The sequence below is a fragment of the Gymnodraco acuticeps genome, unplaced genomic scaffold (assembly GCF_902827175.1).
Source record: "Gymnodraco acuticeps unplaced genomic scaffold, fGymAcu1.1, whole genome shotgun sequence".
Taxonomy (NCBI): Eukaryota; Metazoa; Chordata; class Actinopteri; order Perciformes; family Bathydraconidae; genus Gymnodraco; species Gymnodraco acuticeps.
In genome coordinates, this window is record NW_022989927.1 from 114981 (window position 1) to 139391 (window position 24411).

The 24411-nt window shown below is 40.8% G+C and overlaps 1 protein-coding gene and 1 long non-coding RNA gene across 3 annotated transcripts in view; both read left to right on the forward strand.

Moving 5' to 3' along the window:
- LOC117542314 overlaps positions 1–24411 on the forward strand; it is a 154070-nt gene that overhangs the window by 97256 nt on the left and 32403 nt on the right. For both annotated transcript variants that reach the window (XR_004568411.1, XR_004568410.1), the window contains exon 3: positions 8981–9266. This is a non-coding gene — a long non-coding RNA (uncharacterized LOC117542314). The remainder of the gene's footprint in view (positions 1–8980; positions 9267–24411) is intronic.
- sox2 (SRY-box transcription factor 2) lies at positions 11815–14764 on the forward strand. The gene has a single exon (XM_034209907.1). It carries the CDS (start codon positions 12905–12907, stop codon positions 13862–13864), a length of 960 nt encoding a protein of 319 aa, XP_034065798.1. The 5' UTR covers positions 11815–12904; the 3' UTR covers positions 13865–14764.

Sequence of the window (24411 nt, forward strand, 5' to 3'; positions counted from 1 at the left end):
TTGAGGCCTTCCTGAAACACACACACATTATCAGTGAGGTGCTAGGTTTCTCAGCCTGAAGATAAACACTTAACATTTATGACTTCTTCACTTTACAGCTTGTTGACTCTGTGCTTCTGAGTGTTGGACATTCTGTAGCCTGTTGGAAATGCTGCAGACTGAAACAACTCGCTGTGTGTGAGAGCACATTTAGCAGGGTGTTGCAAAAAAAGCACACATTCCCACTAAATCAGGAACCTAGCCTATACACCCCAAGTTTTCCACACCATCATACCATATATTGCTTTAAGGAAACATGAGCCCCGTTATGAACTCAGACATCAACAGCTGAGTACATCAGTGGCACTATCATTGAAAGCCTATCATGAGTCTCTTGTACCAGAACATAAATAGAGCCCTTAACTAGGCTTGTGGAGACTAAAGGGATGATGGACAATACAGTATTTACCTACGCTGATATGAAGGTGACTACTAACTAACTTAATATCAGAACAAAGTGATTTAAATGAAAAAACATGAAACATTTAAAAATGTTCCTTGTGGAGTGTTCCCTTTTAATCATCATGATAGCATCTTTAAATCCTTCATAACAAACCAGTTTGCAATTCTTCCCATGGATCTGACATCTGACTTCGCTCAACATAACTCTGCTCACCAGTGTTCTTTAAGAGTAGTTTATATTATGGATATGATGTTGATTGTGATTATATGAAAGATAACATCATCAGATTAATGGAACATGTGTGACTGTGACATTGCCACAGTCACACATGTCTTTAAAAGGGATCTGTTTCTGGAATAGAGGAGACATTGCTATTTTACTTTTATCAGCTGCTAAAAAGACCATGAAAAGGCGGAGCAGAACAGTCCTCAAATATTTACGTGTTTGTAAGGAGCGTACATTTCTCAAGGTGATGTCCTGTAGTACATCTGACACCATACTGGGACAGTAAACAGCCAGCTAAAGCTTACAGCTCACTGGTGGTGTTTTGACTGCATGTTAGAGGGTTAGTGCAAATACGCAGAGTAACGTTTTTATCTTCAATTATTTTTGTTGTCTGCAGTTTTATTTTTGCTTGTCAGGGTTTGCTTGTGATTAACGTTTGGCCCAAATACTACTCCTACTCACAGGTATGATGTGACAATGACAGCAAGGTTAGCAAAGATGATTGTTGAGGCTAAGCAATGCGATAAACTCAGCCACTGGATGAAATAATCCTGATTACATTTGTCAGCATCCGACCTGACACTTCTCTTTGTTGTCGTCTTCCGTGTATGTTCTTGTGTGCACATTGTCAGTGTGTGTTCACCGTGTGTGTTCACCGTGTGTGTGTTAAAGCCAGGGGAATGTCCTGGTTCATTACCAAAGCAGTAGCATTCCCTTGCTAACCATCCAAGCATCGCAGAGGTCTGAACCTGCCATGATCATCCCTGGTCCTGGATAAACATCAAAATGCTCTCCTCTCCTCAGTCCTTGCTAATCAGATGCCAGGCTCAGTCGCTGTCAGAAGACACGCCAACATACTCTCAGTGTGGACCAGGGCTATCTGTGTGTGTCTCTGCCAGCTTAAATCTTCCTGCTCTTCCTGTTGCCTAGTGCCTCTTTACCCCGGTGACCGTGGCTTATATTCTCCCCCACATACAGACCAGTCAGTATGAACACCAATGGGAGTTTTTTTTTTTCTCTACCCGAGAAGAAACATCTTTTTTATTTGTATTGACACTTGCACGTTTATTTCAAGAGTACCCTCTATCAATCAGGTGTCTAACATTTTAAGTGGGCAGTCCCTAAATCCCCTTTGTAAAACACTAGATAGAGTAACACTGTTAAAGTCACAAAGTCTGTCACTTACATTGTTGCACCAAAAAGCTCAGCCAGGTTCAATTTAACATGGTCTAAACATAGCCATAGAAGTAGTAGCGAAAGCTGCAGACTTCGTTTTTATCAAAGACTTATCTAATTGAACACACTAATATGAGTTTTATAATTGTTGATGTAATTGATCACTTTTTTACTCCTTCATCCCCAAAAATGCTTTGGCAAGCCATACTATTTTTTGTTTTTCTCATGTTCGTATCTACAGTACAGCACTTTATTTAAACCTGCAATTACAGTTTTTAATCACTTTTGAACCAGTTTAACAATCTCTAAAAGTTGTACCAACATATTGATACTGAAATTGATACGGCAGAGATTTAAGAGCTTTTTTGAAGCTGTAACAAAAACTAATGATAAAGTGAAAGATAGCTTCAAACAGTGTTTTAAAAACAAAAACAATACTGATAATGCGACACTGTTGTTCACTCTGCAAAAATATACTTTTTCAATCTTTGAGAAGTTACTTTAGAGGACATTTTAGGGTAACTCTTAAATTCATTCTGTAACTTTGTGGGATAAGAAGTTCACAAATGAATGTCATCAGTCAGTGTCCTCACTCACGTGTGTACTAATACACATGTGTGTGTATCTGTGTGTGCAGGTGTGTGTGAAGGTATCATCTCGGCTCGGTAGCAGCTAGCTAGCAGCTAAATGACTTTCCACACTTCATTAGCGGCGATGAGGTGAGCTTCTCATCTCCTCATTGTTAGCTAGCGCTAAGCTGCAGTAATCCCAAACAAAGGGCCGGGGCCTCGCAGCAGCCTGCGTGGATTAGACCGCTTTCTAGAAAAATGCAAGAGAGATTCATTCTCATTCAAATTGGCCTGTAAACAAAACCAGCGGTGGCTGGGAGAGAGATGAGAGAGGGGAGAGATGAGTGTATGATGGAGTGAGTGTGAAATATCGTGTATGTATACATGTGTAATATCTCTGTAGCGTGTGTTTGTTTGTGTGTGTGTCTGTATGAAGCAAGTGTAAATTACTGAGTGTGGAAGCTCCACAGTAAAAAAGTGAAGGAGAAAAGGAGCAGAAATGGATAAAGAATAACAATTTGACCCAGCTGTATATTTAAATTACATAATACACTCTGGCACCTCCCCAATTCAATGAAAATCCAACTTCCAATTTGGTGCTCAAAACTTTCTAAAACTACATTTAAGAGTCCATAAAAATAAAATCAAGTACTTTGGTTTGGATTCAATGTATATCATGGTTCAGGTCCTTTTAATCCTTGAACGTTTGTCAAATTGAGGGCTTCAAATGTTTGGAAAATGGACAACAGACATCAAAAGCGCCTGAATTCATACGTTTTTGAAAGAAAGAAAATGAAGTTATTTAGATTTGTTTTGCTCATTTTCCGTAAATAGGTTGCGTTCCGCTGGCTTTAATGACTCCCACAGTGATGTCTTTGTGTTAAGTCTCTGCTGCCTTAAAAAAGGGAAGTTGGTCATCAACCATGATCCATGTCTTGATCCATAGTTGTGCCATCTATGTACTGTAGGTCCTTGAATTTGAGATAATTGGGTTTGGAATTTGTTGTTTAAGTAGTTGAAAGTGATATATGGTTTGGCTTCTTTTTAAGAATATGCCAAAGGTACGACGTGGCTGATGTGTTGAAAATAGGCAATAATCGATCAGCAACATGTTCCTAAAGAATCCCCTGTAGTGTATTGTATTGGGGTCAAGGCACAAATTGCTACATTGAGGTCTCAAAACCTTGGAAAAAACCACCGCCACTTAAGTATTTCTACATATCTCCACAAACTTAAAGTAGCTGTGTGTTGTGCATGGTATATGTTTTGAAGTGACTGTCAGTCTGTCAGATCATTTAGTTCTTCTTCTCATGTAAAGATGGCTTAAAACCAGATACCGATGTTTTCATGTTCTGCTCTTTTCATTGAGCCAGATGCAGCTGCTTGTAACGGGCTCAGCAGGAACATTTTCACTCAACTGACGAGAGTTGTCCTTTGAGACATCCTGCTAATCTGACTTGTTAATACTCATAAATAACCATCCATCAGCCCAGTGAATGAGATATATTAAAGCAGGCTCCTTCATCGGGCTGATCTGATGTTTTGATTAGATGTTTTTGGGTTAATTCTGCACTAAAATACAAATATCATTACAGCCATGCATCACATTTCCTGATGCTCGTCACTCTTATTATTGGTTTTGATCATTATTAGCTGTCACTCAAATGAAATGCAAATCCAATCCAATCAAATGGGTTAGCTAACTATACAATTTGTCATTTTAATATGATGTCACTGAAAATGTAGCTGATCTGATGACCAGGCTTTCTGTGTTTTCATCCAGTATTTGATCATTCTAATGATAAAATAATCCGGTGTGTTGGTTTATAATGTAGGACATGTACAGTAGTTAGTCAAATAGTAAACCATTAGCAACCTTCAGTCAACGATTTTGGTTTGGTTGTCATGATGTGGCCTAAACGTTGCAAGTTAACCCAATAATCAAGTATTTAAAGATTGCAAATACTATCCTTAAATGTCATCATCTAGATATTAAATTTAATCTTACACCCGACTGCATTTACTTATCCATCATGCTAATGTCCTGTCTAATCTTTAATCTAAATGTCTATCCACTAAATGTTTGGATTTCTGACGTTTTAATTGGCATTTTGGTTTATCCCTATGGTACATTATATTACATTACATATCATTACAAGCTTTTGTCCAAAGCGACTTACGATAAGTGCAGAAACCATAATATATGAACTAAGTATGAAAGAAGTATGAAAAAAAAAGCTACACAGAAGTCTTAGCACATAAGGGTGGAATATACAAATGTATTTTATTGACGACATGTGCATTATATATGTACCTGGGGTAAATGTGTTAACACTCTCTGTGGTGCTTCAATGCCATCTCCAAACAAGTCTTCATCAGACCAAAGAACAGTTGTTTCTGCGGCTGGATTATTAAGAGATCATTTGTGCTTCTTTACCATGCTACTGTTCAGCTGCAGCTTTATAGAAAAGCAAAATGTCCAGGATTGAAATGATAGCAGTTTAGTTCACTAAATACATCATTATAATTTCATCATAAAACATTTCTCTGCTATTTGTGAGTTTTTAAAAAAAGAAATCACCAACATTATATTTTACGCTATAAAAAACGCTCAAGTTGACATCACGCATGCTAATATTCTCAGTGGAAAAAGTCAATAGGAGACCGTAAATGTCTTTGCACGGCTATTAAACCTAACACAAAAACGTGCTGTTTGGTTTGGCCTATTACAAACTAATGCACCAGCACTTTGTCTTTATGAGCGAATGTAGTTATCTTTCTGTTGTGAGTTGAAGTGCAATGTAATATCTATCCTTAGAGCCTCTTTTAGAGTTGAATTTGTTTCAGCTTTCCTGAACTTACTCACATTAAAGCTTAAAGTCCAGACATAATAATCACATTCATCTATTACCATGAACCATACCTGAAAAACATGGTGGCACACTGTCTGTATCTTCACTGTTTAAATTGGTTATGCTGCATTCTTCATTAATGACATTCCAGTGAAGTGTGTGGTTCTTTAAATATCTGACAGCTGTGTGTGTGTTTGTGTGTGTGTGTGTGTGTGTGTGTGTGTGTGTGTGTGTGTGTGTGTGTGTGTGTAGTGTGTGTGATGTGTGTGTGTGTGTGTGTGTGTGTGTGTGTGTGTGTGTGTGTGAGAGTGTGTGTGTGTGTGTGTGTGTGTGTGTGTGTGTGTGTGTGTGTGTGTGTGTGTGTGTGTGTGTGTGTGTGTGTGGTGTGTGTGTGTGTGTGTGTGTGTGTGTGTGTGTGTGTGTGTGTGTGTTGTGTTGTGTGAGTGTGTGTGTGTGTGTGTTGTGTGTGTGTTTGGTTCCTGAACAAACAGCTGCAGGACTACAGCATCTGTCCTGCACCTTTCTGATTCCTGCCATGTACATACTACAGCAGTTTGCTGTTAACATACGCAAATGTTGTCCACACAACTTTTTTCTTTTCCTGAAAATGTGTCCTTCAACACTAAAGCTTGTAAAGCAAAATCGAAGCTAGACATTCCAACATATCGAAGAGTAGGACGGTCGGTGTTGATACCGCCAAATTGTCTGTCTTTCCGTATTCTGACAAGAAGAGGAGTATAAATAGGAAAGTGATTACGGAAAGTTGGCCTCTAGTTTGTTACATTCTGTCCGGTCTGTGCAGTCTTAAATATGACAAGAGGCCATCTTCTGCAGATGTATCGATAGCAGATGTTTTTTTTCTCCAGAAAGCTCTGAAAAATGACTGTTTAAATTCATAGAGGAAAATTAAGCCTTTAAGAATGAGACTCATTTTTGTTTTTGGTGATGATGGTATTTGGTCTCAGTTGAACTTAATCAGCAAGACATATTTTTGACAAATACAAGGAACAAATAAAACACTTTTTGAAACAGAAAAGAGTGGCTGTAGAATATTATTACATCAACTTTTATAATGATCAACTCTAGATTTAAACTATTTAACTTTCCGTATTTGCTGATATAATATTTCTAGCCATTCAACAATATTACTGTTTTCTACTCAAGGGCAAGTATAGCAGTGTTAATGATGGCTGTGAGGTGTGACATGATTGACAGTTGGTTTGCCATATCTCCCTCAATAGGGCTCCCATTTTTCACTGATTACTGTGTCGATGTGTCTGTATAACACACACACACACACGCGCGAAACTATGCCGACACACAAAGGGAGCCCACTGTGGCTCTCCCATCAGGCCAAGGTGCGAGAAAAACACACAAAACAGACGCAGCAAATGTGTCCACACTCATGCATATGGAGTGTGTATGCATATGTGTGTATTGTGTGTGCACATGTCAATAGACAGATTCAATGTGAAAGGCATTAGCATTCAGTGATGATGTTTCTAAAGGCTCTCATGGTGCCACTGGACTCATGCGCTCACATTCAGCCTCTGTAGATGCGTTTATAATTAAAAGGGCTCTCGCTCTCTAATAGGAGTGGTGTGTGTGTGTGTGTGATTTAGAATATATGGCACAGATTGATCAGATAAAGAGCCAAAGTCATATTACTTCTACTGCTAAGCCTATTCACACTGAGAGCACTGATCCCCCTCTTTCAGTTTTTTCTCTGAGTCTGTAAATCTTCCTGTGACGCTGATTCTGCTGCTTTTCCCTTTCCTCTTCTGTTAACCCAAGTGTTTTTCAGAAATATTCCCCTCAGCTTTGGTATGTTGTGGATGCATATAGAGTCCACTGAGCTCTCTAGCTGTCTGTTGTTTGTGTTCAGCTACCGTGCCTTGTTCTGCGGAAAACCACTATTCTAGAAATGTTAAATGCATCACTTAGTCCGTTTGTAATGCAAATAAAATAAATAATGAAGCTATTTGTTTTCGGGAAACAATCCTGATTACTATAAAATGACTTATTGAAACCAATGGTCACAGTAGATAGCGTCAAAAGAGGAACATGGAATGCCGATCATGTTGTGTTTTCCTTATTTTATAGAGAGGAACTGATTTAATTTGCCGGCACACAAACAGAAAGATGCCGATGGTGCTGTACGACTGAAACTCCAGCAACTTTTTATCAGTGTGGACATTTTTCTCATATGAACTGAGTAAAGAATAATTCCAAATCTATGGTGACGCAGTATACAATATGAGGCCTTAGTATTAATTCATTGTACGTGAAAACTTTATAAAATGTGATTGGTTGAAGGATGAGCAGGCTAGTGTGTGCGTAGAAGGAAACTGGTTGTGTGTGTCTATCAATGTTTTGAAATAGATTCTTTACACACTTCTCACCTCTTCTGTCCTCCATTATCCCCCCCCTTGTATCCCCTCTCCTTTCCCTCCACTCATTCCTCTCTCCTCCTCACCCCTCATCCCCTCATCTAGTGCCCCTATCTCCTCCTGCTGCATCCCCCACAACCTCCCTCCACCCCTTTGATAGACAGGGTGTCCTCACCTTATAACGATCAGTGACATCCAATATGTTTGGCTTGGGATCATCCCCTGTGAGTCCATTGTGCTTTCTGTTAAACGCTTTATTGATTAGCCATGAGTTAATTACAAATGACATCAACCGTGGGCATCGAGGTGGCCTGCACGCGGCTGCAGGATCCATCCTGGTGGAGGGAGCTATGACATGTTGACTACACACACCTGCAGGCGTGCATCTCCACCTTAGCGGGTTACGGCTACCTGCTTTCCCTCCTTATTAACAACCATGCATTTATGACATTTCACTGTGCCTTATCAACGCTTTAAGGGCATGCAATATTTTCTGGGCCATTATAGTGAAAAGGGAGTTTTCTGCAAGACACCAGGGGTATGCGCCCTGAATGCTTAATTCTATCAAGCACAACTTGACTCACCCTATGCAAAAATTATGAGGCTGTGCCAAATCCACAGCAGACCTTTGGAGGCTAATGTATTCTGGATTTAAGCTCCATTGTAAAATCCATAACACGCCTGCACCGGACCTGCTCTGCTGCAGCACCCCGAAAACAACCCCTCACCTCTGACTTTTTGCACAAAGTTAAGAAATGTAAACAATAGCAGAATAATAATTATAGCTTCATAATGACAATAATAATAATAATCGTTTCAAGCTTCAACAGCATGCACTTTTTCGAGATGTTTCCTTTTCATGCCGTGTCAGTTTCTCTTTGACATTGCCATGTACTTTGTGCAAAAGGAAAAATGGAGCGAAAAAAATCTTTATCAAATCCCCATTCTGAGGCTTTCAATAAGGCAGGCCATTACCTCACTGGAGCTTTTGTTCGGCCTATACAAGAGAGAACAAAATGGTTATTCAGGAGGACGCTTTAGATTTTTATTGTGGGCTTGCTATTCACAAAGAGCACCGTTATTGTATTAAAAGAACCATCTGTGGCAGAAACAATGGCTTCAAATTATCTGTGAATACCCAGTGAACAAAATATAAAGCTTTTTCCTGCTCATTATGTGGGCTAAGCTAGGGGGTGGAAGATAGGAGAGGAGAGGCATAGACTTTGCTATAACTGACTTTTGTTGTTCTTGCTTGCATTCTTCTCCTTTTTAAATCGGCCCCCTTTTCACATTGTGTGTCGCCATAAACGGCTTTTCTTGTTGCAGGGCTCGCGGAAAGAAGACAGCGCAGCTCCAGACAGACAGCGGGGCTACACGGCGGACATAGCGAGCCGGCTGCCGGATAGAAACAGCGCGGACTACCGGGGATGGGGGAACTTGCGGAGGGCGCCGTTTTGAGATTTCGCGGCCGGCGTTGGGAGCTCTGTGCCGGGCACGAGTAGGCTTCCTCACCGGGGGAAGCGCGAGGGAGTTATGGAGGAGGTTGAGAGGAACGGCATCTTGTTTAATGTCTGCCAATCAAGACGAGAGGAGGACAACTCCCAAACTGGCAGTAAGTTGGAGTGCAGTGGAGAGGAGAAGCCGTTTGTGTGTGCGTGTGTTTGTGTGTGCGTGTTGAGTCGGGGTGTGTGTAAACCATGCAGTGTTGTGGAATGACACCGCATGGCATCATGAGCTTCACTGACTGTCTGAGTTGTTGGCCGCTTTGCTTTACTCAACATGCACAGAATAAATATTGTATTTATATCCTTGACGTTATATATAATAATTATGGTTATATGTTTTCCCCTTTGAATATGTATTATATACAACGGCAAACAAATGCTGGTTTAATTACAAATTATACAGAACTTTGGATTGTTATTTCTAAAATCGGTTACCTTTTATTAGGAGATTACAAATGTTTTATTTTTCTCCGCTTAATATGCTTAATATTTTACTTATATTATTAATATTTTTATTTTCTTGCTTTAGCCTATATTTTAATTGCATATGGCCTTAAACGAAATGTTGTCAAAGTTGCAACCTGACAAATACTGCATAAAATGCTAACTATTTTAAGTTTGTCGTCGACTTAAATATCATAAATATATCATGTCATATATATTTGCAAGAAATAGTAAAATTATGAGATAAACCATAATTTGAGCAATAAACTCGTGTCTTCAAAATTCAAAACAATTGGATTCCTATGTTTATCTAAAAAATAAAAGGAAAACAAGCTCTACGTTATTTATATTTTCCACAATTATCTCCGAGCAGGATGTATTAATGATTTCATGAAGTATTTTCTCGGCTGCATCCCAGCCCCTGTTACGGCCCCTAGTGGAAAGAAGAGACAAGTTTATTTCCATTTCACCTGAAATCTGTACCTCTCATTGCCATAGGCCTACAATAATAATTCAAATATATTCAAATCTTCAACATAATAACTACTTTTAATTGTGTCACGTGTAAGCTTGTATTTGCATTGTATTAGTTACAAAAGCATTATGCCATAGCTTTGTATGAGTTGACATCCTCTTTGCGCAGTTGCTAGAATATTTTCCAGTTATATTGTTGCTCTTTTTTGTTTGCTTGTTTTTGCAGTGATCCTAAAATCATCTAAATTGGTGAAACCATGCAGTATGTTGATATCACAGCGTGGGGTGCCTGCTGTATTTGCTGTATCCATCCCAACCTGGTGTATCGCGGGGGGCTTACAAGTGGTCCGAGGGAGCCGCCCTGCTAGTTTCTACAGTTTTTTTGTCTAACAACGGCTTTAATTCAGGATGATTGTGGATGCAGGGCCATTCCCGGCTGGATGGGGCCTGCTTTCAGAGAGCTGCAGGGCCCCGCTGTTCCTTTATTATCATAAGCAGATTAGAGGTAGCGGGGAACACACTCAGATGCAGATAGCAGCCGAGCGCCCCATTTCAACCTTGCATTATAATGGCCCGAGCTGCATGTGTCGCCTCTCGCAGCCTATTAAGCACAAGATGAATCTTATGTAAGGTGGCCGGGGCCGGCATAATGAGAGCACGGGGGCTCCTCTCCTCCATGTATTATCAAATGACTAAAACAAAAATAATAAGGCTTGATCCATTCACTTTCAATTATGATTTAATCTAGAGACACGCATTTAAATCAAATTATTTCAGGTGTATGTACTTGATCTACCTTTAATTATTGGGGTTGTCTGATTTGCAGACAGGCTGTGTTGTGACTGAATACACCGTGTGCCTGTCTGTTATTTTCAACTGTTGCTGGATAATAATATATAGCCTACGTGTTAAAATAAAAATGCATGCTATTTACTATAAAAAATTAACCGAACTCTAAAAACAAGCTTCCCTTTTGCTGTGAGGAGAAGCCTGTCTGAGCATTTGCAGTTGCTTGCAGTTCCCTCTCTGTCCAGTAGGCGGCACTAGTGTCCCACAGTCTTGTCTTTAGGATGGAGATTCAGCAGAAGCAAAACAAGTGGCACCCACACTTCCAACCGTAAAACATAACTTTAGTCGTTTTTGGATATTAAAACTATATGAGTGAATCATTTCGCTTTAAACACGAAGATATTGGTTTTCTGTCATAGTAATCGCAGTGTGTTCGGTTTGATCTGGAATAAAGTGAAGCAGGTGGAGGCCGCTTTTCATTCACACTAATTGGCTGACACGCTTGTTCAGGCTGATATGAATGAGCTGTGCCTTTTGTGCAAACACACTTTATCTTAAAATATTCCTCACCTTTATTTCTCCTCCCTTCGTGTCCCCGGTAGGACGTCCCCCCCCCCCCCCCCCCCCCACCCCACTACAAAGCACCAACAACAACAGCAGCACTGTGGCAGTGGAAGTGGAGTGGAGTTGGGTCTTTGTCCGGACAGATGTAGCGACAACATCCCAAACAAAAACCGCTTATTTGTGCTGAGATGAGCCCGTCTGCCTTCTGTGTGTTGGCATTCAACTTCACTAAACAAAGGGCTGGGGGAAACATCTTGGATTACCTTTCCTCTTTTCAACGCTAAAACCAGCCGTGGCTTCCCCCCCCCCCCCCCCTCTCTCTCTCTCTCACACACACACACACACACACACACACACACACACACACACACACACACACACACACACACACACACACACACACACACACACACACACACACACCAGTATATTCAACGCTTTGAGTTAAGTTTATTTAAGTGTTGTTATGTTATTGGGCCGGTAAGTGGGGGCATTAGTGACTTTTTGATTCTGAACAACAGAAGTGTCACGGGCCAGGACTTAATGTCAGAACAATGCTGTCCAAGATAAGATGATACTGACACCATTAATGTCAACATTTGATTAATTTATTTAATAGTTGTTATTTATTTTGTTCATACTGTATTACAAATGACCCTTTGCACTTTAGATTAGATTTGGATGCTGCAAATGTTAATAAGAAAACAACCAAAAACATTAATTTTTCGATTTATATCTTAGACCATTTTTGACATATGTTGTGTGTTTATTAGGAAAGTAGTATTTTACTTGTAAATGTTTGCAAAACGATTTTTCTAAACAGCCAGAAATATGTGTTCCAACTTCCTCTTTCTCCGTATTAATATAACTGCCAGTGTGCATATATTTCCATAGAAATATCTCCATAAGCCTGGAAATAGTAAATACTTTATATTGGCTCATATGGGCAGCCTGAGTGTGCGTGTGTCTCGGGCAGAGCAGCCCCGCCCATTTATGCTAATTAATGCCTCCCATTGGTGTGTCAGGGGAGCAGGCCCGCTCTGATTGGCCAGGTCGAAGCCATTTATTCTCTGACAGCCCCGTCACATGAATGGTTGTCTATTAACTTGTTCAAAAACTATCTGGAGTTGACAAGGCTCAGGCGGACACAGGCGAAAAGTACAGTTTGTTGATGCTTTCTCGGAGAGGCGACAGGAGAAGTTTTGTGGACACAACATAGCCGGGACCTATTGGGAGAAGGCTCTTTCCCACACACACTCAGCCACACTCACCGAGAGGAGAAGAGAGTGTAGATGAGACGCGGCTTGTTGTTTTTTTTCCAGAGAAAAAGTTGCAGAGCAGAATCGACAGGTAACTTTTAGCAGCAGCACTGCGCTCCCCACTGCCCTGCCTCTGGCTTGTGGAGTTTGTCTCTGTGTGTTTTTATTTTTAAATTCTCCCCCCTCTCGGGAGGTCCAACTAAAAGCTGTTCCTGATGTATAACATGATGGAGACTGAACTGAAGCCCCCTGCTCCCCAAACCAACACGGGGGGCCCGGGAAACAACACGTCCGGAAACGGACCCAACCAGAAAAACAGTCCGGAGCGGGTCAAGAGACCCATGAACGCGTTCATGGTGTGGTCCCGGGGCCAGAGGAGGAAGATGGCGCAAGAAAACCCCAAAATGCACAACTCGGAGATAAGCAAGAGGCTGGGCGCCGAGTGGAAACTTCTGTCCGAGAGCGAGAAGAGACCTTTCATCGACGAAGCCAAGAGGCTGAGGGCCCTGCACATGAAGGAGCATCCGGATTACAAATACCGGCCCCGGCGGAAAACCAAGACCCTCATGAAGAAGGACAAGTACACCTTGCCCGGTGGGCTGCTGGCTCCGGGAGGAAACGGGATGGGATCTGGGGTCGGTGTGGGGGGTGGGCTAGGCGGTGGGGTGAACCAGCGGATGGACAGCTACGCAGCACACATGAACGGCTGGACCAACGGGGGCTACGGCATGATGCAGGACCAGCTGAGCTACCAGCACCCGGGTCTGAACGCGCACAACCCGAGCCAGATGCAGTCCATGCACCGCTACGACATGAGTGCGCTGCAGTACAACAGCATGACAGGCTCCCAGGGCTACATGAACGGCTCCCCGACATACTCCATGTCCTATTCCCAGCAAAGCACGCCTGGGATGACCGCCCTGGGGTCCATGGGTCCCTCCTCGGTGGTGAAGTCCGAGTCAAGCAGCTCCAGCCCTCCCGTCGTCACTTCGTCGTCCCACCGGGCCGGCCCGGGCTGCCAAAGCGGGGATCTGAGGGACATGATCAGCATGTACCTGCCCGGGGCGGATGTCAGCGAGCAGAACGCCCAGACCAGGCTACACATGTCCGGCCACTACCAGAGCACCGTGCCCGGGACGACGATCAACGGCACGCTGCCCTTAACACACATGTAAGAGACACACAGAGAGAGAAAGAGAGAAAAAATGAACTTTTATAAGATAAACTGTGGACTATTAACGTTGGACTATTTTTGTACAGAAAAAATTCGGGGTGGGAAAAGTTGTATAGAAGTCTCCAGGAAAAGGACACACGACTCTTTTTTTCTTTCATTTTATTCTAAGGAAGCTCTAGAGGAACGGTAGGAGATCCCCTGGTCACTGGTGGATGAAGTTTGGAAGACTAGAAAGTGGGAGTCGCAATCAAATGTTTTATTATTGCAATCACCTTTTTGTACAGTATTTATCAAAGAAACATTACAATCAGATTAAATTGTTTGTTAAACTGCAAGAGGTTGCAATTTCTTTTTTTCTTTTTTTCTATATATATAAAGCAACGCCGGTTCTGCAGAAAATATTAAAAGTGAAGATGGCAGAACTGGAATTATATGGGAGTGATCAGTTATGCTCCTTTATACAGGAAACATTGGGAAGAAAAGGGACATAAAACGAAGCAGGTACTGTTTTTTTCATTTAAGGTCAATACTACTTAACATTTTAATTTCTTAAAAAATGTTAAGACACTTTTTTTTTCTCATACAACTTAAAATATAGGTTGTTAATTTATATCTCCGTCTCCCACTTTTCATCTGTTAGAGGTATGACGCTTGTGCTCTTTATTTTCTAATTGAGTTGTACAATTTCTGTATATTTACTGTGATATTTTAAGTTTTTATTTCAAAAATCCATTCCCGTAGTTGTATTTTAAAAATGGTGGCCTGTACGCAGAAGCCAACCATTCCATGTATATACTGGAACTAATACCATGCTTATAACAGTTACAATTTCAGCTGAGTATATTTTTTTTTCAATATGCAGTTTGAAATGAATAAATTTTGGAAATTTGGATACTTGAAATTGTTTGAGTTTTGATTTTATTTCTCTTTCGTATTTTGTTTCAATTGTCCTCTGTCTGTGGAGCTTTTCTGTCTTTCTGCTGATGTTAATTAATTCCTGTAACTGTAACACTGACTCTTTACATCTTCATGAATATAAAGTACAATATCTAGGCTAGAAAAAAAAGATTTGGGGGGGTTATCATTGCTTCTTTTTAACTCCACTGTTCAAATAACTGGGCGTCATGGTTTCTATTTTCTAGTGCCTGCGGAGGGTCCAAGTCACGGTGTGTTGCCTGTTTCATTAAAAAAGTCGGCCAAAATTCAAACAACATTCCGAAATAATGTCATCTATCCTTTTTTAAACAAAAAAATATAATCACCAATAATAATGACTGTTGAGGCCCAGGCTACATTTCTACATTTTATTTTTAATGAATGTATTACATTAGCCTATGTATTATTGTGTATCAATATATTGGCCTGCTTTTGGGACAGGAGACTGATTGAGAACTAATAAGGTTATTTAAAAAACGGGCATAAAAAACATATTTATTTCCATAATTAATTTACAGTTATTATAGATTGGTACATGTCTTCAGCATTTCTGTCATTGGTGGATTTTTATTTGAACGACACTTAACTGTGACAGCAATCTATGAGTATTTACAACAACCTAATCATTTGAGCTCAGGCCTGTTTCATGTTGTTACAGTTCCTCTCGATGTTTGGTTTAACTAATAAGGTCGGTGTGATACTTTTTGGACTATTTTTGCAATACTCACAATAATGGAGCTGCTTATCACTTATCAGCTTATCACTCTAAATGTTCAATTAGGTCTACATTGAAAGATGAGCCCTGTTGAAAGGAGCCAGGCGAGCGGGACCAGCGAGATGCTTTTTCACCCGCCATGTAATGGCTCCATATAAAGTCTCGAGTGAGCCCATTTTAATGTAATGTTTAATCAAACGGGCCCTGCTGTTTCCGGTTAACCCCGGTTCTCACGGTTCAAGCTCACCGGGACTCATCATTACCAACAACCCCTCCTGCCTTAGAAAAAACACGGAACCGGTTCCAAAACGTTCCCATGCATCTACCAGCCACCCCTCCTCCCCCATAATAATAATAATAATAATAATCCATGATGAGCTAACTGCCTGAATTTAACTAACGGTTTTAAATCTGGTGTGTGAGAGAGAATGTGTGTACACAGCGAGGTAGATTAGGGCCGTTGTGTCTTGCAGGCTGGGTCCCGGGGGAGTGGAGCTCACATTAACCGGCAGATGAATATTTGAAGAGGCCCCTCGGTATTTATCCTCTCCCCCCCTCTCTGTCTCTCTCAGCCGGACCTTCAAGAGGTCAGGGGATCGTTGGTTGCTCCATTAATTATTGATCCGAGCAGCTGAATTGGTTGTAATAGCCGAGCACACCGGTGATAAACCAGTTGTTTTTAAAAGGTCGGACGCATTAAAGTCTCGTTTTTTTTCCCACCAACACCGGGCCCCTGCAGGCCCGGAGGCCCCGCAAAATGATTATTTTTTCCCGGCTGAGCGCAGCACCTTTGATGTGGTGGAAACGCTTTCTGAATGCAGTGAATACATTATGTAGCCATTTGATGGTTAACTTGTATTTCCTATGGAGTCCCATAAAAAGCTGAGGATTATTTGTAACGCCTGTAAAGATTGCATGTTCAAAATCAGGGTTTAAGGCCTGGGCTTCTTTTAAAAAACAAAACCAACGTGTTATAGGCACACATGTTATCATGTTGTGCTTGATACTGATGCCTTCTCTCTGGAGTTTATTTGGGAGTATTTTTGGCAACACATCCATGCTTTTAAATGTCCACTCTGTTTGTATTTTATTGTGAAAACCTTATATTAACGATAAAATAGTCCCTTCCCGTGTGAGTGAGGCCACAAAGTGGGACACGGTAAATGTTCACTCTGAAAACACTGATATCGCGTTATCGCAGTAGAAAAATATTAGCCCGCATTTAGCCCTGTGCTTTCCAAAAAGTGATTTAATCTCAGAGGAGCTTGGAGCTCAATGGCGCTCCTGTTTAACATTAAATAAAGGCTCTGCACAGCACAGCAGCTGACAGTGAGACAGGGAATCAAGTGTCTCACATGTTACACCTCATACGGTGATAATGCGGGGGCTGAAGCCAACCTTATAATACTTAGGCTAGTTAAAATTAAAGTTAGGCTATGTTTACGCCATATAATGTTCCTGATTGCTACTAAAAGAACACTTTTCATTTTACATCAGCAGGTGTGTTTGTGTGGTTAAACTGTGAGGCCCGGTCAAGGTGTTCCCCTACATCCTTTCATCCCACACACCATTCATCCACCCATCCATCTTTATATAACCATCCGTCCGTTCATCCATCCACCCGTCTCCCCTTCTGTTGCTCGCGTGCAGAGTCTGGCTGTCGCAGCTCGAGGATATTTGGACTGCAACAGGTGGTAAGCGCGAGCCTCTGCTTTTTTTTGCCCCATCTTTAAAAAAAACGCCTAGATGTTATCTATAATAACCTGGCGCGTGTGTGTGCGCTGTATATAGACCTCGGGCTCTTTTTTAGTGGCCTTTATCACAACATGTGAAGTGTTACATTTTGTAGATGTAACACTTTACTTGTTATTGGAGGCACGAAAAAAAGTTATTATTCTACTTGTTATAATAAAGAATAAACAACATGTCCTTAAGGATCTCGCTCCTTCAGTGTGTCATTAACCACAAGGCCTCAGACTAAATAACACATTAGATACTTGTATTTTTGAATGAATATCATGTTTCCACAATGCGAGATCACAGTTTTCGGTCTATCATATGCTGGCCGTTTTACTATTCCTATATATGTTTGTTTTTTAGATGATACGAGTTTTACAATTAGGTCAAATGACCCCCCTCGCCCGCGCACGCACACACACACACACACACACACACCACACACACACACACACACACACCACACACACACACACACACACACACACACACACACACACACACACACACACACACACACACACACACAAAAACGAGTTTAGTGGCCTGTTGTCCCACGAGAGCCACTTTCCTTTTTCACCACGTTGCAAATAATAAGGAGGAGGGGGCATGACGTCACCCAAACAAAGCGCTCGGTCCTGATGTGTGTTTCCGTTGGTTAGTTTACTTTAATTTATTGTTTCTTCTGTGGTGGACATGTAATCCAATTGTCATCAGGAAAATTAATGTATAGGCCCGATTGAACTTGACAGTATTAGCCTAATGGCAAATAAATGGGCAGGCTAATCAGACCAATCATAAATCATAAAATAGTCTAACTACAGAATAAAAAGTATATTTCAAATATGTTTCGCCATTCATTGCCATTACTGACCTCTTCCCCAAATAGCCTATGTTTGTAGTACTGCAACATGTTTCCACTGATTGATTGACAGCTCTTCCAATGAAAAACAAATTCATATTTTAAAAATATATTTAGTTGTATGTTTTACAACTTGCAGACATGTATTTCATGCAGTCAATATTTTTCATGTTCACGCAGGTGGCGCCCACGTCCTGCAATCATCCTGAAACAAATCAGTAGAAGAAGAAATAGGATCGTTGTATGAATAAAGGTCAGAATTGTTTGGCTGAAAAGTATTGCAATGTGCCTTCCCATACTGCTGCTGAGTCAATTGAACACTTGTTAATTGTTATTATGAGTCCAACGGAGTTTGTATCATTCTGCAACCAGGAAGTTTTATTTTTTAAAGACTGTTGATATATCTGGCTTTTTCTCAGAGAAAGACTAGCAATAGCAAATAGTGAATAGCAAACTGTCAGAGCAGAGAGCTGTGTGTACGTGTGTTGGTGTGTGTGCGTCAGTGTTGGTTTGGAGCGCAGAGGGACTGAATGGCAGCCAGTAGCCTGCTGATCAAGCGCAGGTGCAGGGAAGGAAAGCGGGTGGTTTTCGCTCTCTTTCTTTATCTCTCTCTCTATCTCTCTCCCACACACGCACGCGCGCGCACGCGCGCGCGCACACACACACGCACACACACACACACACACACACACACACACACACACACACACACACACACTTCCATTGAATCGGACCACACACTGACACAGACCAGCATGCCATCAGCCTCGCGCTGTTTTCGGCCTGCATTCTCAGAGGCTCTAGGCCTCTGCGACACCCCCCACTTTTTTTCTCTTCTCCTTCCTCCTCCTCCCCTCTTCCTCCCCCACCACGTCACCGGCGACTCGAGCTCCGTTTATCATTTCTGCTCATTGATGCTGACAGCTTTATGGAGCCCCATCATTAAAGGAATGCTCGGTTTGCAGCGGATCAACAACTCTTGACAAAAAAACAACCGATAGTTGTGTCCCTTTTTTGTTTTTAATTTAACTATAACTCAGTGTCGGACAGAAGGGGATTAGCTTCAACAAAGTGGTATACAATACAAGTTGTACTTCAACTCCAAGCAGATCCTTCTGGTGTTAGTCCATTAAACAGAAACATATTGTGTTAAATGATTAACAAAATATATTAAACGTTTAGGTTAGTTTGACTCAGCACCACCTGCACCAGCTTCAATAAAAAGCTTGTTATAAAAACTACTTGTTAGGCTTTATTTTCCATGCAGCTACTTTCGACATAAAGTGCTGTAACATATTAACTGAATACTTTATTGTCTTCTGATCTTTTTTTTCATCAACAACTCTTTATATCGTCACTGATCTGTTAATTGTGGCTTATTGAATAGCGTGTTAAATATGTTATATGTCTTAATTTAGCTTGTTTAAAATGTGGGTTCCTAAACATTTAATGATCTAAAAGAAGACAATTATTGAAAATACTTTTTTCCATATACATTCCAGTTGAAAAAAGTTATTGGCCTGTATAGAGGTCTGTATTATGTCTTGTTGTATACGTGTAAAATATGACACCGGATAATGTATTGATTAAGCATCAGTTTTCATTCCTCTGATATGCCTATTCTGCTTCTTGAAGAGATTAGCTTGGGAGAAATTATTATTTTCAATTAAAAAAGCTTAATTTTGTTTTGTTATGTCCAGGACTAGGTCTAATAAGACTGTAAAAAACATCACTCGTGTTACTGCTCTTACAATCACTAATTTATATCGGTATAGCCACACACAAAAAATCCCAGTGTCAATATGCACATTGTCTTATAACTAATTCGAGTTAATACAGCCATAATGGCGGTATAAACGACATGCTAATTGGGCCCTTTTTCCTTCACAACAATGCTAGCAGATCAGAATCTCTTTATTATTTAATAACGTCAAACGCTTGGCTGGCTGTGCTGGCTGCTGTTGGGGAGGACAATGCAGCTCCGATTCAGGGGATCCACTCACAACAAGCTATATGGTCATGTGGAAAAAAACTGAGGGCTGAAGCTTTTCAGTATAGGAAAGTGAGCAGATTAACTGAGATTGGGGGCTTTTAGGTTCAAACAAACACTTTGAAATATAAACAAAATAAAGGAGATTATTTTGTATTCGCCTTTGCTTGTTTCCAGGCTGTTTGAGCCCGTTATTGCAGCTTGAAGCAACAGGTGACTGTGGGACCGGCCCATCGCGCAGCTGCAAGTGAAAGTGCTGCACGCTCTGCTGCGCCTTTGTTGTCCGGAACTGCGGAGAGTTTGTTTACTGATGTCCCTCCTCGGTGGGGGGGGGGGGGGGGGGGGGGGGGGGGGGGGGGGGGGGGGGGGGGGGCAGTTTGCAGCGTGCAGCGTGCAGAGGAGCAGGGTTGGATGAAAACAACATCGTTGCTGGGTTCACACACTGTCTCAAACAGTGACTGGATAAGCACAACACTCACGAGGTGCACAGTGATCCAGCTGGCTGAGGGGTTTTGCACTTGTTTAATCGTCCGGCCAATGAGCTTTTATTTCCGGCACCGTCACTTGTTGAATCAGGGTTACAAAAAAAAACAACTTCTGGAATATGTCATCTGTTAAATAATATCATATTTATTTCGTTTCATGGTAAAAAATAAAATAAAAAAGGAGAAGAAATTGATAATTGTGTTCCCTTGTTTAGTTCTTTATGCATTATTTGATACTTTTTAAAAGGCAGTTTTTTGTTTTAAAAAAAAATGGAATAACTCGATTTTTAAAAGAAATACAAATCAGCAAGTCAGACGTGTGTTTGCACTAATTTGAACAGATCTAACAACTTTTTTAAATGATATTGTCACTGTTCCTGTGAAGGCCCTCTGAGTGTGTTGCGTTCAGAGGTTCCCTGGTAGAGAAGGCTGTTGAGCTGATGGGACTGAATCATCATATTAACAAGCCAACAGACACAACCCCCTCCTTTGGTCTCATTTCCCAGCATAGACACTAACCTCTTTCACTCTGTCATCAGCCTGACTCTCTCTCTCCACCGACTCCAGCACACAACAGCACCGTCCATTGTTCCCGCCCCCCCTCCCTCTGCATGGCCCCCCGACCCAACTGTTGACCAACAACTCCACTCGCACAATAAACGGGGAGGGAGACGGCAGGGGGGAGATTGTCCTATTTTAGAAAACCAAATATTCAGAAATGTTAGAGGGAAAAGTGATTTGACACATGGCCTGTAATGATCTGAAAGAGATTAGACATATGAGCTCTAGAAATTGAAATAACATAGCCAAATAACAAAAGTGTCAAAATTAAATACAGTTTTCGTTTATATTTCAGCAGTCACATTCAATATTCACAGAATCCACCGTTTACTCGCTTTTGCTGTGTGTATTGCTTTTCAAAATAAAAGCTTTAGAAATAGTTTTGGAGCAGTCGAAAAAAAAAAGGGGGGGGGGTCCACAACCCGCGTGCCTTCGAACCCTCGGGGACATGCGCGAGTCTTCTGAATGGATGCTGCGGAACTGAATGTGTGTGTTTGTGACTGTACTTAAAATTATAGCATGTTTATATTTTTCAATTCGATATTATAATGAATTATAATGAATCTGTATAAAACTATATTACACAGATTTGTCTTATTCTTAAATAATAATTGTTATTATAAGTTATGTCAAAAATAACCATAACAAATAAGTAATGCATGATTATTGCCCTCTTCTGTCCTTCGTATAAATATCAGGTCGCCAATTGCTTACCTTTTAGACCCCAACATGTTTTTGTAAATGTTTACTTACAGAAAATGTTTTAACTTGAACTTCTTTGCAAGTAGGCCTACTAATGTAGCCTAGCTCACAACATCCCTTAGCAAATTGAGTTAACCATCTCTATCAATAGCTTTTTAGATTATTTTTTTTGTAAACTGACTTTAAGGCCAGTCATTACAGCTACAATGTTAAACATAAAATTAAGGGTTTAAATGTAATTTAAATGTGTTTCGAATTGAAAGTGTTTTAGACGAGATCACATTTCGCTTGTCATCAGTCAACGCTGTTAATGTGTGTTAACCCCACAGGACAAGGTGTAAATGTGTTTGTAAGGGCAGGCTTACATTACAAGGTGTCACCCAGATACTGCAGTACTTCTCAGTGACTCCACACACACACACACTCACACACACACACACACACCACACGCACACACACACACACACACACACACACACACACACACACACACACACACACACACACGCACACACACACACACACACACACACACACACATATATTTAGGCCAAGCTCATCCTGCAGACAACACTCCCCACTTGTGTTTCCCCTCATTCTGCACTGTTTTCCTCCCCTCTTCACGAATCAGATAAAAGCGTGCATGCTCAGTGGATGATGAAAGCATCCTCTAAATGTCATTTGCCCAATGTTTTTGTGTCGCATGCAGATGAATTTAGACCCTTCAGTGCTGCGATACTGGGCTGTTAAACCAAATCATGTTGACACACAGAACATCACCCCAGATTACATTCCTCCATGTGGAAATGTCATATCTGTTTCAGTAGTGAATTATTCATCTGACCTCGGCTGCTTTACTGTCACTGTGTTCTACAAGTTGCTGAATGAATCAGCATCTGTAACGAGCATTGTTAGAATCCAGACATTATAGGTAAAAAGGTTTTTTACTACACTGGTCAGTTATAGGATTTGGCTGTTTTGCTTTCCTGACATGTCTCTTTTTAGACTAGTGGAAATAAAACATCTTAAGTGTTTATTTTTCTCTTTACGTCTGTAGAGTTATTCTAATTTCACCACAAGTTGGCACAAGATAATCCTCATACTCTGGTGCAACTTTTTTTTCTTATTGTAAGTTTTTAGCTGCTGATGTTCTACATGATGCTATTAGTTTAATTGAATTATCCAAAAAAAAGACTCATAACATGAGCAAAAATCTCTACTTCAGTTAAATATTTCAAAAAGTTTCCACTTTAATTATCTATATTGTTAAGTGTTGAACCTGTATTTATCCAATTTTAGGATTTACCTTCCTTAAATGTATGCAAATCAGTATTTATTTTAATAAGAAAATAAATAGTTTAACTTTTTTCACCTGCAGTTTTGAACAGGTTACTTTAAACGTCAGGTGTTCAAGTGGTATTCTTCCTTCAGTTTGCTGCGTTCCCCCCCATACGTTTCTAAGAAAATGAAAGTCAATAAAACCCAATTAAACTCTCCTGCAAAAGAAAATAAATGATAAAACACATTTCCTGAAGCTACACTTGGAGCTGACATCAATCAATCAATCAATCAATCAATCAATGTTTATTTATATAGCCCAATATCACAAATGTTACATTTGTCTCAGTGGTCTTCAGTGTGTACAGAATATCAGTATGACAATACAACACATACAACATCAGTAAGAGGGCCCACTGTGGGTTGTTGACAAGAAGAAATTCCCTCTTAATTATTAACCGTTTAACATCACAGCTCATAAAAGCTGTTACATGATCGATTTACTGGCACCGTTAATCTTAAGGATGATGATAATGTCATAATTAGTGCTGTAACGTAATCAAGCATCTTGTCATCCTACATAATATAGGTCTACAGTAGTAAAGCTCATTTAGACACTGAATACCTATGCATTCATTTGTTTTGACTGGTTCAAACTGCGCGGTGATATGAGCCTTGCAGTTATGTTCTGCACGTGGTGATAGATATTACTGCTTTAATACAGTAAACTCATGCTACTCTGAAAACACAGCGACTGGGTGTTCACGAGCACCGTTTCCCTCAAATCTCATCTGTATTCCTGCTTAAAGTAAATCGTGAATTTGGAAGAACACTGCACAGGCGCTTCCATCTCTACGTTTCCGCATTTGTTCAGCTCTTTTCTTTTATTAAGCGTACGAGCTGGTTCCCAGTCGATCATGTTGACGGTAGTGTAGATTTCGATTGATTGCATCAGTCACTATGGGGCTATTCTGGAGCTGGTGACTCTGAGGTCTCCCTCTCCCTCTCTGCGACTCTCTGACAGAAGCTGTTGTTGAATGGAAGAGTGGCCTCTTTCAGTGTGGGTGTCCCCTCGGGGCCAACTGGGATAGATAATCAGACAGGACAGTTACAGACAGACAGGCAGACAGACAGATGCACTGAACTCTTGTTGTTTCTCCTAAATCAGGCCAGAGCACATTTGGGAGAGTTTTAGATGAGTATTTTTTATTTTACACAAGTTATGGATTCACTTTTGTAACCATTGTTTTATTATTATCGCCTTCTTTTCCCCTCAAAAACA

Coding starts and splice junctions, on each gene's coding strand:
- sox2 (XM_034209907.1), top strand. CDS start 12,905: ATGTATAACATGATGGAGACTGAACTGAAGCCCCCTGCTCCCCAAACC.